At 36.5% G+C, this 14,587-nt stretch overlaps 1 protein-coding gene across 1 annotated transcript; it reads left to right on the top strand.

Moving 5' to 3' along the window:
* On the top strand, positions 1–13,770 carry flad1 (flavin adenine dinucleotide synthetase 1). The gene is made up of 11 exons (XM_028471785.1): positions 1–100; positions 1,698–1,784; positions 3,040–3,208; positions 4,793–5,170; positions 8,314–8,427; positions 8,523–8,790; positions 10,269–10,416; positions 10,763–10,861; positions 11,950–12,139; positions 13,364–13,437; positions 13,539–13,770. Exons 2-11 carry the CDS (start codon positions 1,777–1,779, stop codon positions 13,672–13,674), a joined length of 1,584 nt encoding a protein of 527 aa, XP_028327586.1. The 5' UTR covers positions 1–100; positions 1,698–1,776; the 3' UTR covers positions 13,675–13,770.
* Positions 13,771–14,587: the final 817 nt, after the last annotated feature.

Genomic DNA, 14,587 nt, shown 5'->3' with positions numbered 1-14,587 from the left:
TGCGTACCGGTTTCTCATCGTGATTGGTCAGTTTCTGTCGTAGTTTGGATTGACATGTAACAGCTAATGGTGGGATACATAACGAGGACAGGCATGGCTGGTGAGTGAGATGTTAGTTTACTTCACTAACATCGCGTTTTGTTGCCTTACATACTGGACTGTAGCGGCGATGCTTCGATAATACACTATAGAAGCTTGATGTTAAAATCCGTGGGGACTGATGTACGTGTCCATTTTAGCGGGTTAAGTAACCTCTCAAGGAGACAGTCACAGCTGAGTCTGAACGGTCTGTTTCACAATGATACATTGACCTGCCTGATGTTTACTAGTAGTAACAAGTAGTGATAATAATTAACAAACTTCTGCGAGTGTAATTCACAATTTATATGCTTTGAGTAATAGCTGTCCCTGTTTAGTGTAAATCAGGTGTTTTGAACCTTCTCACCTACTGACACCATGAATGACACCGTTATACTTACATTTCATACTTAAATAATGGTTTAAAAAAGAAAAACAAGTAAATATCTATACTAATCAATATATTAACATATCTAATGTAATTTACAGAAAACAATCAAATTTGTCATTTGTAATCTCTAAATACAGATTATAGCCACTTTATTTCAGTATTCTGTTTAAAGAGTTACTCTATGTATTAAATAAAAAGTCCAACATTTCCATAAAGCTTTAACACTATTTAAGTAAATCAGTGGTTCAAAGAGCATGTATAGGGATTGGAGCTGGGCGATCTATCCAGTTTTCTATTTTGGGGATATAAAAAAATTACAATATCACCTTTACCGATATATGTTATTTTGTTTTAAAATACTTGTTTTAGGAGTTACTGCTTTCACTGCTTTCAGTTATGCTGTTCTGCTTTCTCAGAACAGCATAACAAGCACAATTTGATGGAGAAAAAAAGAAAAAAAATCATAAAAAAATATCGAGATATGAGTTTTGGGCCATATCGACCGCCCTAATAGGAATTCTGTTAAAGTCTATAATGTATAAACTTTAAAAGTTAGTCTACTTGAATGTGAAGTTTATCATTTACTTGAAGTTGTTATTGTTTTGCTCCAAAAAAAAAAAAAAAAAAACATTTCTGCATAAACGCGGTGACTGAAATGCATTGGTGCCAGTTTAGCAAAGACAACCTACTACAGACCAACCGTGTGTCCAACGTTGTCCTTATTTCACCCTGTTAAACATTAATCTCTTCAGGCTCAGTTGTAGTAACTTCTTCTTTTTTATGGTTTTGACTTCCTTCTTTCTTCAGTGTTTATCTTTCTTTGGCTTTAAATCTCTACAACAATCAGCAAAATAGCAGACTGTGATTATTTTGTGACATGGTATTTGTTTCTGTCTAGGTTAGCATGATTCCATTCTGTATTTACAGTCTGGAGTTGTTTCTCAGCTACCCTTTCATATGAATTAAATGTAGTAAACCTTGGCATTTGGATGCATGCAGAATGTGAGGCTAGCCTGTATTGAAATGGCTAAGTTAGTGTTGATGCACCTGGTGTACTTAAAATTAACTACTTTCAGTCATTCTCTGTAAATCCCATCAATTTATTTACTGCAAAATGAACAGAAACCATTGCTGGGTGATTCACACACTGTGTGCTTGGTAATACTGTTTATTTTTCTCCTCTCACTGTTTTCTTGCCTCTGCATCTTGATGTGTTTTCCTCCCTCAGATGCTCCTTGGTAGGAGATGAGCTATGGAGGAGGATCCTCAGTTTTACTGAACCAGTGTGGGATGCTCCATGTGGATACATGTTGATGTAAGGTTGGTCTTTTGTTAACAGAACAAAACTACACACACAACTACTTTCAAAGACGTCGCTTTAGGAAATACTCTGGAAAGCAATGTTGCCTCTCCACCCAGGCCTGTCTTCCTGAGTGGAGTTTGCATGTTTTTTCGAGGTAGTTTGGTTCCTTCAGACACTCCAAAAACATCAGTATTGGGATATTTTTATTTCCCACAGGAATGTGTGCGCGCGTGTGCCTGGAATTGTTGCTCTTTCTTTGTGCTAGCCCTGTAATAGACTGACTTCCAGTCGTGACTGAGTTTGAGGATTCAGAGGATGGATGGATGCATTATGTACTTGTTGATTTGAGTGCAATGTACGTTAATGCAGTGTTTCGCAAATGGGGGTTACTGACTTACTAGAGAGAGAAAAATTAACAAATAAAAGGGTTTTTTTTATAATGTGTTTTTTTAGTTGAAAATGATAATCACACTGGATATTACCAGCAACTCATGAAACGACAACAAAAAAAAACACGAAACAACAGGCAAACAACAACAAATTACACAAAATTACACTAAAAAAAACTCACATTGAGAGAAAAACACTTTCTATTACCAGCAACCCACAAAATGACCACAAAGACACACAAAATGAGAGAAAAATACACAAGATCACAACAAAATACACAAAAATAACAGAGAAACATACAAATGACATACACGATACCAAATACACACACACTGAGAGAATCATATAAATAATACCAACAACACACAAAAACTACAACAAAAACTCACAAAAATAAAAGAAAAATATACTGATATTTTTAAAAGAATAGACAAACAACAACAAAATGACACCAAAAACACACAAAATGATGATGAAAATGATCTTGATTAGAACATGAACTGAAAATACAAAGGTCAGTCTTGGTTCCACACCAGGAGGAAGATGACTGTAAATGATAAAAACTATAGAAATAAATCTATTCAGGATGCACTAAATACTGTTTCATTCACTTATTTACAAAATGAGATTCTTTAAAATGTGTGTTATCACTCATTTATTACATCGTAATGCTGTATAGTTATTTTTTCACAGAATTCTGAGCAAAATCTTCTAGAAGGACAAAGGGGGGTAGTTGGGTTCAAACGTTAAAGAAAGGGGGTATTTGAGTTAGAGAATCACTGCCTTAATGTGGTCGGTTGTTGTTATAGGTAACTCCTTACTGGTGTATAGGAGTTGTAATTTATTATCAGTCTTTTTTTCCCCCCATCTCTCCCAGCTTTTCCATTCCCAAGCTGAGTAGAGCAGTAGTGCGTGTGAGGAGGTTGGCAGCTCATCTCAGCAGTGCAGCGATGTCCACAATCCAGCTGGACGTCACTTCGTCCTTTGCATCCAATGGGGACGCTCCCACCGCAGCCATTCTCATCATCGGAGATGAGATACTTAAGGTGGTTTTGTGTTCAAAGATCTTCACTCCTACTGTGAGGTTCAAGCTGCACATAGCCAACATTGTGTCTAACTGAATATTTTTGGGATTGAATGAATCCTTTGGGAAAACTTGATTTAATATAAAATAACTAATAAAGGTCTTAACAAATTTAGGTTGTCTAATAACACAAACAATCACAATTTTAATATTTAAGTAACTTGAACTCACACTCGACCAATTATATAAAATATAAATGTGGAAAAAGAAGAAGAAATTATAATATCAGATGAAAAACAGCCATATATACTGTATGTGCACAAAATCATATACATGGATGATAATTTCTTGGGAAACTAAGCACAGTTTTTTTTAAACTCCTGCTATGAAAGCACACTTTTGACTATGAAGTGGATAGACCAGATGACACCAACACTTAATATATTATTATATAACAGAATTTTATTTGGGTAAAATGGGGTAAAGTAAGTAATATCCCTTAGAGCGATTTTTGTCAAAAATAACTATAAAACATTGTTTGGAGTACCTTTAGGCTAACATAGTTAAAATTTTTATTCTTTTCCAGAGTGGATTCTTCTTCTACCATGTAATCAACCTGACAATTATTTAAGGCAAGGCAAGGCAAATTTATTTGTATAGCGCATTTCATACTCAAGGCAACTCAATGTGCTTTACATGATAAAACGTTCAATTGTTTAAAATCAATAAGAACATTTAAAATCATCAGTAAAATCATCAACAAACACATGACATCAACAACATGACCAAAAATCTCTCTCTCAATCATATGCAGGAGAGAAAAAATGTGCCTTTAACTTTACATAATACATAACATTTTAGACAAGAACTGCCTAGGGATGAGGATGTTATTTTTCTATTGTTATATATATATATATATATATATATATATTTGTATATGGATAGAAAAATACTAGCTGATGTTAGAATTAGGGATCGACCGTTATGGATTTTTTTTTTCTCCATCAGCCTTAGCCGATGACCGATACGGACTGCCGATTTTCTTGAGCCGATATTTGGAGCCGATACTACTTTTGCTCCCCCAATTTACATCATAAAAATTACACAATGATGATTACAAATGGTACGAGTCTCGTTTTTTTTTTTAAAAAAAGGAACATTCATTGAAATTAACAAAGGTGAGGTAAAATGACAACAAGTAAAAAGTATTTAACAAATATTAAAAACAGGTGAAGTAGAACATGAACAAGTAGAAAATATTTCTGCTCTCTGTAAATAATGCGGATCGGCGAACGCAGCAACCCGCATCGGCTGATGCAGATACACGTAAAAAATGCAAAAATCGGCGATAATATCAGCCGGCTGATGTATCATTAGTTAGAATATAGTAATTGTTTGATCTCACCAGGAGTGGAATGTTCATAGTTTCAACAACACAAATTTAGGATTTTAACATGAAGTCTTTGATTTTAGCCATCTTCATATTTCATTTCACAAAATCTATTTCTCAGGACTTGAATTTACCACATGATATTTCTTATGTTTTGAAGTTTAATGTCTATGTGAGGATAGAATTGCAGTAAATGTAACTGTTGAACTCTTTCAGGGTCACACGGTGGATACCAACAGTGCTTTTCTAACCAGAGCTCTCAGGAAGCTCGGCGTGTCTGTGCAACGCATCACGGTCATACCGGACCAACAGGAGGTCATAGCCAAAGAGGTGGCGCAGCTTTCTCCTCAGTACACACACGTCATCACTTCAGGTGGAATTGGACCCACACATGACGATGTCACCTTTGAGAGCATCGCCAAAGCCTTCCAAGAGGAGTTGCATCCTCACCCTGAGCTGTCTGCGCTGGTGAAGGAGTTCTTTGGGGTCAAGGACACGAGCAGTGCCGCCATGAAGCTGGCCATGGTTCCGCTTTCAGCCAAACTCAACTATGGAACTGATCCCCAGACTGGACAACAGCTACGCTATCCACTAGTGAGTAACAGGTTTAAGTTGGTCGACTAAATCATTTCATCATAGTTTATGTCGACTAGATTTTTTAAAGTGACAATAACTAGACTTCAAAACTAATTTTGTCACATGGGACAAAATCAAATCAGAACTCACGTGATCGGGAGGTCTTATGCATTGTTTACATCAATTCTCTTTGTATTTACAAATATTATTACCATCCCATATCAGGCTGATAGATAGATAGATAGATAGATAGATAGATAGATAGATAGATAGATACTGTAGATAGATAGAAAGATAATGTATTGATCCAGAGGGAAATTAAAAGTATTCAGCAGCTACATAGATGCCAAAAGGCAGGTTAGAAAAAACAAAACAAACAGGTTAGTATCATATACAATAATAAGATCCTAAAATAGTGCAATGCATTATAGTAGTGCAGTATCAGTGTAATAAGAAACTTTATAACAGATTGAGTCAACAAAAATTTTAATGTAATTTATTTGACTTAAACTAGACCTATAATGCTGCGTTCACACCAAACGCATTTCGGGCGTCATAATCGTGCTAGATGCGCGTAGTTGGAAGCTTGTGCTCTTTGAATCAGTACGCTTGTCACCAGCGTCGAAGATGCTCGGGACGTGCGTCGAGGGGAGGGGCTTCTCTGTTGCCGGTGTTGTTCATACAGTGGATGATATTGTGGCGATCAGTTCCGTTCATAATTCACCCAGTGACTGTGAAGTGGTGGGGAACATTATTGTGTTGAGAAGGCGGTGTTTCCGGTCAGATGTATTTTGGTGTGACTCAGTGTGTGCACTGTGATGTTAGAGGGCAATAGAGAAGTGTGGGTGAATGGAGAATAAAGTTTGGAGTTCCTCGCTGAACACGCTGCCTCCGATTCCCGTTCATCGGCTCTACATTAGCGAGAGTGGCTTGGCTTTATTTGCGCCTCAGCGCCGTTTCACCAGAGCCGCGCTCGGACGAGAGTCGCTTTCAGCGCTGCTTCTGTCTCACCTGTGCCCAGTTTGACGACCTGCTGACCCGCATCGGCGCTCGCATCTCCTACCAGGACACTAACTACAGGTGCTCTATTCCAGCAGAAGAGTGCCTGTCCATCTGCCTCCGGTCAGTGTTTTTTTCTTCTCATTAGTCTGAATAGGACACGATTGGTCGACGTGCCGCGATATGCCCCAAAAGTTCAACAATCCCATCTCCAGCGTCGGCCGCATTGGAGGCCGCTCGAAAAGCTTCAAAAACGCACAGGAGGCGTGGGACCTCCGACGCTCCCTAGAAGCGCGTCCACCATATTTTTGAATGTACACCTGGTGTTTTTGACGCTTTCAAAGCGTTTGGTGTGAATGCGCCATAACTAAAATAGTCCTGATGTCTACATTTTGACTAACACTACATTGTATTTTCTGAAAACTAAATCAAAATATGCTTTCAAAATGAACACCACTGAGTAGCTCCAGTAGTGCGTTTCTATTGTTATTTTTGTACCACAAAATATTATTGAATGATCTGCAAGTTACGTGGAATCGGTGCGTTTTCTGACTAAACAACTACCATACAAAGCTGTTATCTCCAAATGTATCCAAGGTGTTTTTCTACTTGCAGTAAATTACTCCTCAATTACATTTTTCATCTATTTAAAAAGCCTAAAACACTTAACCAGACATTTAAGGAGTAAAACTGCTTCTCCCACTGGTAGAAAAAAAAAAGGAATAGAATGTCTGAGTTTTTCTAAATGGCTTTCAGGGTGCGATGCACATCAAATTGGCCCTATTTACAACTCACAGATCAATAAAGTTACACCAATTTTAGCAACAATTGCAGCTTTTGTTGCAAATATCAATATGGGTTTTTTGCTTCACCCAATCAGACAAACATCTCTATGTTTAACTTTGTTCAAAAGCTTGACTTTTAAGATATGTTTTGAGCCAGAAACCCGTGAAAAGAAGAACGTTGTATTGATTTTTTTTTTTTTATGGATAAATATGGTCAGACATGGAGTTATTATCTATTACAGGGGTCACCAACCTTTCTCAAACAGGTACTGAATAGTTCAAAGGTCTACCAGTTTGAAAAGCACTTCTTAAATACTAAACATTCACAGTTTCACTTTAATCAGAGGGTAAGATAAGTTAGGCTAGTACCTGTAGTAACTTAAAAAGGTAAGAAATGTTTAAGTTTCAACATGCAACACTATATTTCTCCCAATTTGTGCAATTGTTTCATTTTTATTACATTTCATAAAAATTTCTCATCTAACAAATGACTTTTAACTCATCTTATATGTAAAATATATTGTATATATTTGTAAAATGTAACGATTATGTCATATTTTATGAAAATCCACCTTGCTTAAAAAAAAATTTGATATCATATTATATATAGCATACTACTGACCAGTAATTTGTGGAAGAAGAAGTTTATTAACAGTTCAAAGAACATGGCTGTGTAGTTGCAGCATGTTGTTAATGACATACTTAGTCAGGCTCTGTTTACACTATTTGCACTCTGTATTGACTGTAGAACTTTGATTTGGTTTTGCACATAATATTGTTTGCACACGAGAAAAAAAAGAAATATTTTTATTTATTTTAACTTAACTTTTATAAATTTTAGTTTTAATTTCAATTTGTGGAAGAAGAAATGTATTCAAACCTCATGCTTACATCATGCATGTAAAGAGTGATAATAAAACATTTCAAAATGCATGTGCAACTCGGTAAATAAAAGTCTGTTGGTCCAGTCACACTGTATATTTTGTCATTGTAGTTTTCTTAAAATCTTGTCTCGTTCTCGTGAACCCAATATCGTGTCTCGTCTTGTCTCATGTATCGTTGCAGTGTATCGTCACACCCCCACTTAAAAACATTTGTCACAATGTTTCAGTGAAAAAAAACATTTTAAAGATGGTAATTTAAAGCTAAAACTTGATCATGTGCAGCAGTATTTCACTCTACTAAGTACTAACTACATCTGTCTTTATGTATTGATCTTTGTGAGTTTGAATCGTTGAAAGTAACTCAGATTTTAGATGGAGCTCATTGGTTACTAAAGATCCTAGGGGCGGCGAGGCCACTCACATGGTGCCCACAGGCACCCTGTTGGTGACCCCTGATCTATAACTTTGTGATGTCCCTCCCATTCTCTCCCAGGTCAGTGTCCGCAATGTCTACATCTTCCCTGGAATCCCATCTTTGTTGGAGAGAGCTTTCAGTGGGCTGGAGCACCTGTTCGCTGGGTCGGGGACCACTTTTCACTCTCGTGAGGTAAATAAAATGAATCACAGTAACCATTGATAATAAATCAAATCTGAGCCCCTGCTGTATTTCCAAAGCAGCTAATAAATGGCTCTTTTTTGTAGGTGTTTGTGGATGCAGATGAGACAGAGATTGCACCTGTGCTCACCAAACTACAGGCTGGTTGGGGTCGACGGGTGGCTCTGGGCTCCTACCCCGACTGGCTGAGCAATTATCACAGAGTCCGGCTGGTCCTGGACTCCGACAGCCAGGAGGAGATTGATAAAGCTCGATCACAGCTGATTGATGACCTTCCAAAGGGTAGCGTGGTGCCTTTAGTCAAAGACCCAGTGTCCATCGCCACAGCTGAGGTGTACACACTGGCCAACGGAGGTGAGGATGAGTACAGTTTAATTATGTTTGCTTATTAAAAACTGAGTGCCAAAGGAGGGTTAAAAAAGAGCAGCAATAAGTAGTATAGGCTGAATAACAAACACATTTTAATTTAACCGAGACGAGCAATTATTTATACCTTATGGTTCAATAGTATTACCATATCTCACATGCTGTGTAGAAGTTTGGGGAAATAACTACAAGATTACAACCATTAGCTTCACTTCAAAAACAAGCAATATGTTACGTTCATAATACCCCACCGACCATTCAATAAATCAAAATAACTTGCATTAAGCAGAAACTGTAGCTTTTCAAACAAGTAAAACAGCATTTAAAGCACAAGTATTTATTGAAAAAGCTGAGACTTAGAACTTAAGAGACAAATGTAACTTTTGGTCACTACACAAAAAAAGCTTGTTTCTGTCAGTAAGTTTGTGTCTTCTCAAATCGTAAGTGTTAAAGGGATCAAATTGTAAATAGGTGTGTATACTGTATACTAGGGCTGGGCGATATGGACCAAAACTCATATCTCAATATTTTTTTCTCAAAATGTTGATATATGATATAAATCTCGATAATCTTAATTCAAATAAAGTCTTACCAGAAAGACAATTCTGGGCTAAATTTTCTGATTAAATAAATGCCACATAGGCACATTTGTTAACAAAGCTGTGCACAATATGTGCCACTTTTGGCTTTTTCTCCTATGGGACAGGACGTGTGAGTGAGTTCCGTAGTGTGGCTTGTTTAGGTGAAGGGCTGGGTTAGGATGAACCCAGTAATCCATCAAACTGAGCTTTTCATGTTGTTCTGAAAAGTAGTGAAAGCAGCGACTCCTAAAACGAGTATTTTAAAACAAAAAAAGCTATAAAATATATATCTTAGAAATATGTAAAAATAACAAAGGACACTGTTTAACTGTACTATATGAATCATATTAAATACTTGTATGACGTGATTTGTACTGTGATTGTATAGATCAAAACAAGTAAAAAAACAAAGCAAGATCTATCTCGATATAGATATTGTCATTTTCTATATTGCCAAAATTGAAAACTCGATAAATTGCCCAGCTCTAGTATATACTTGTGTGTGTGGACATATGAATGTATAGTGGATCGCATGATATGTATAATTATATGTATATTTATAGTGTAAATAGGTGTATATTATAAGATTATTTGTATAGTAGATATTACAATGGGTAGGATCATATAAGTTTATACTTCCTCCTACTTCTTTTCGAACACGAGCAGGATTTTGTACCATTTCTAGTCTTCATGCTTTGTTTGATTTATTTTCATTTTTTAAAATTATTATCATTATTTTTTTTCATTGTGGTAGATACACTGCTGATGTGTTCATGTTCAAAATTAAATCAAATCAATTATGTTTATGATGCCAAAAAGTAAAAAAATGGCTATTTCTTCTGCAGTAAAACAAACGCATCTCTCGCTGTGAATGTTTTCCCACAGGCACGACTTTGGGTGAAAAAGTTCGGTCCGCGCTGAAAACCGTAGAAGTCGCCCTGGATCAGTATTCCACAGAGGAGATCTGTGTTGGCTTCAACGGGGGCAAAGACTGCACAGCGCTGCTCCATCTCTACTACGCTGCCCTGAATCGGTGAGGGGTGGGGGTGGGGGTGGGGGACTGGGAGGAATCTGTTCATCAGGACTAAACAAATGACCTGCGAGACACCAGGTGAAGGAAGAGAATTAAATAAAAATCATAATGATACCGTTTGGGCACAATGGGGTGACATCTCTCAGCAAGGAACGAGTGTAAAATCGAAAGTGTGCCAGCAGTAACGAGACGGAGGAAAAATCTGAGCGGGACTCAATAGCCGTGGGACTTTTAGTTTTAGACTGTTACTGGGCAGAGTGAGGGGAGTTTACAAAGTTTATCTAATCTTTCTTTCTGCTTGTGGTAATGATTTAGTTTTAATGCCCTTGTTCTGTCGCTCTGCCAGACGACATCCAGATGGCAAAGACAAGGTGAAAGCCTTGTATATTCGCATCGTGTCTCCATTCCCAGAAATGGAAAGGTTTCTCCAGGACACAATAAAGAGGTGAGAGAATAATTCCTATTGAACTTTGAGAGATATAGTCACAACCAGAGGTGTGAAAAAAATTGATTTCACGATATATCGCAATTTTTTTGGGTGCCGATTTGAAATAGATTTTGTTTTTCTCTGATATTTAATAAATAATTACTTTGCGACTTGTACACAGTAGTTTCAGTGAAAAGAAACTTATTGCACTTTATTTTATGATGTCAGTGAAAATGTGCAAAAACACTAATAATAAATAATAAATAGGATGTTTTGAAGCAAATAGTTTTGACTCAGTTTGTCCTCTGAATGATCAATATCTTCTGATGAACATATACAGCAACTTGATTTTTCATATGTTTAATTCTGATATTAACTGGGTAGAATATTGCAATATTTTGTCATAATACATATATATATATAATAGCATTGCAACATCCTTGCCAATATTCACTCCTCGTCACAACCAGGGTTGGGGTCAATTGTAATTTATGGCATAATTATAATTTGCCTCTGTAATTATAATCGCCATGAAAATTCTATAAAAATTGTCAATTATGATCTAACGCAAAACTGGGGAACCATGTTACAGTTCTATATACAGATCTACACATATGTAATTAAAAATAATCATAATATGCTCCATATCAAGCTTTCCCACATTTTACCATTAAAAAAAAAAATAGAAATCTAGCGGTATAATGACACAAAAGCTCAGACTCCCACACCAAAAATATTAAAACCTATATTTTAATTGATTAGGAAGAATAACAAGGTCACCAAGAGATAGGAAATAATTTAGATGATAGATATTTAACACAAGAGGAAGGTTAACTTTTATTAGGTTCTTTATTTCAGGCTTAGTAATTGTGATTAATTGTAATCTAACTATAGTAATTGAGAAATTTAATTTTAATTTGAAAAAAAAAGCTGGTCACTGTAATTGTTAAGTTGCAATTGAAGACATAATTGTAGCTGAAAATTGTAATTCACGCCAACGCTCTTATCTTCTGATATTATTAATAATCTGTAGTATGTCTTTTGTCCTTGAAAGTAAATATTTGATGGTTTTGAAGGGGATTATTTTTCCATGTGTCCCCCCGTAGATATGACCTGGAGCTGATCTCAGTGGAGGGAAACATCAGGCAGGCACTGAGCGAAGTGCAGGAGAGGAGACCCGAGCTGAAAGCCGTCCTGATGGGGACCAGGAGGAGTGACCCCTACTCACACACACTCACACCCATGTGTCCCACTGACCCCGGCTGGCCAGATTACATGAGAGTCAATCCGCTGCTGGTGAGACGCACAAAAACATTTCCATCCATCACACATGTTTTAATACCAACTGTCATACATCATTTATTTTCTAGAAATTAACATGTCTGTTAAATTAAAAATAAGTCTGCAATGGAAACCTAATTGTGACATTTCTCATCTTTTTATTTGCTTCAAACCAGCATTTCAGCCAGAATTCTTGTAGTAATGTTGAATTTTCTTCTTCTGTAATGCTTTACAGCAAGTTGTGCACGCAGCTTCTCATAATGTGAACAGATCCTCTAAAAATTTGCAATGTTACAATTCAAACTACTAATGTATTTCAGCCAGTTCTTGTGAATTCTACATGGCTGAATGAAGTCCAATCACAGTAACATTTCTGCTATTTTGACAAATCTGACGAAGCCCAGATCCTTCCACCCTGCTACATCATCATGTACATCTACACACTTGCTTCTTAGTTGACAAAACACTCCCATTTACCACGGAATATTACGGCTGAACATTGAGCAAATCAGTTACAAGAAAGTGGAAGTAAATTAATCTGTGTATTGTTCATTCTTTAGTTATTCCGTATTAAAATCAAATCAAAATAACAAACAGTGTGGTTATTTTGTTTTACTGACTTATAACCAAAACAGAAATACAAAAAAACCAAAAACCAGATAGCAGTGTTTTTCTGTTGTTTTTTTTTTAAATTTGTTTCTATATTTTGATATTTACGGGGAAATCAGAGCGAGAGCTGAAGTCCGCTGCACCTGGTTTATTTTGCACTGAAAACATGTAAAATGTGAGAAATGATCCTTATCTTGTTAAATTGTTGTGAATCTGTGCTCTTTTCTGTAATATTATGAAGTAATTCAAAGGCAGTTAGTTTTTTTTTTTTTGCAAACTGACCAGTTTATGCAAATAAAAAATCCTTAAAATTCACAACTTTTGCTGCATTTTTAAAAAAAAAAAACTGTGACAAAATTAGGCATTTGAGCATGCAACAATCACAAAAATTGGCCAGCAAATTCCTGGAGGGAATGATAAATAAAAATGGTGAAACATTGGACTAATATGGACATGGATTAAAAAGCTTAGAGAAATTATTAGAAGTGATCTTGCTTGTTTTTTCTTCACCGGTATCATGAATGCATCTAAAATCACTGTACTGTAGTTGATTTCAGTGACTTAAAATGTGGTTAAATTAGGTTTGTTTTCAAATGATTTAAATATAATGTTATGTGTTTATTCCCACAGGACTGGACGTATCATGACATCTGGTCATTTTTGAGGACGTTGTATGTCCCCTACTGTATTCTCTACGATAAAGGGTAAAGATTCCTTCTTTCCTGTTTAAGCATTTCTGTCTCAGACAGATGTGACCAGTGGCTCATTAGAAGCTGGAGCCTCTAATGTCTCTGTGGGTCTGCAGGTACACTTCACTGGGCAGTATGGACAACACTAATCGAAATGCAGCCCTGCAGAGGGTGGATGGACGCGGTGTGACCCGATACAAGCCAGCTTACCTCCTGGAGAATGAAGAAGAAGAACGAAACTCCCGGGCCTGATGTCAGCGCTGCTTTAACCGTCTCACCTGTTGCACAGTTTTTAAAATGTCTGATCCAGTCACACATTAGACACATTAAAACCCGTTACAAAGACCATGTTTTTATGTTTTTTTTTGACTTACAATAGACTCAACATGTTTAATGGTTGTGTGTTTGTCCTTGTGGGTATATTACAGCTCTCTGTGCTGTTAAATAAAACATCACTATAGTGTATTTTCTTGGGGTCATGTTACTGTAAGTGGGTTCTCTCAGTCTGCACAGCATCCGGTCCTTCGCTGTCTTTTTCTGGCCCCTCCCTGAAAAAAATATGGTTCATATTGCCTTATTTTGGGTCCCATAACAATTACGAAGCAAACAGTGTATTTTCCTAGATCTTTGCAGATCATTATGAGAGATTTTATACTGAGGGTTCCCAATGGAGTACAACTGATCAAATACTGAATCATTTTCTTATTATACTTATTTTTTCTGGCTAGTTAGCACTGAACTCAGGGGCCGGTTGATTTTGCATAGAGCAAAAAACATAGTTAAGCAACATATAAATCTGTTTCAAAGAACAGACAATGAATGTGATTCATTGTAAAGCACTGGTGGTAATTAAAGCACTATATAAATCAATCAATTCACCAATGATCAAATTGTACGAGATTATTTAGTTATTTTTTTTTCTTTCTTGGAGCTGGTCTAACATTGAATCAGTAACAGTTTTAGGGTTAGGCTGTAGTGCAAACACTCTTAACATGCACTGTCAACTGTGGGACCCTATATAGACAGACGTGTGCCTTTCCAAATCCAAGGCCATAATGTGAAAAAAATGAAGCACTGTGAATGAACTGTACTTTGCTTTCTCCCTTTTAAAAAAAATAAAAAAATGTACTAAGCACGAAAACAGCTTTTTAAAATCACATTTATT

The sequence above is a fragment of the Gouania willdenowi genome, chromosome 16 (assembly GCF_900634775.1).
Source record: "Gouania willdenowi chromosome 16, fGouWil2.1, whole genome shotgun sequence".
NCBI classification, from domain to species: domain Eukaryota; kingdom Metazoa; phylum Chordata; class Actinopteri; order Blenniiformes; family Gobiesocidae; genus Gouania; species Gouania willdenowi.
Note: the sequence above shows the minus strand (reverse complement) of the source record. Positions and strands in the feature narration are given on the sequence as shown.

Excerpts from the sequence above, each read along its gene's own strand:
- flad1 (XM_028471785.1), top strand. Across the intron at positions 10,417-10,762 it reads TACTACGCTGCCCTGAATCG|ACGACATCCAGATGGCAAAG; the intron begins GTGAGGGGTGGG and ends TCGCTCTGCCAG. Across the intron at positions 10,862-11,949 it reads CTCCAGGACACAATAAAGAG|ATATGACCTGGAGCTGATCT; the intron begins GTGAGAGAATAA and ends GTCCCCCCGTAG.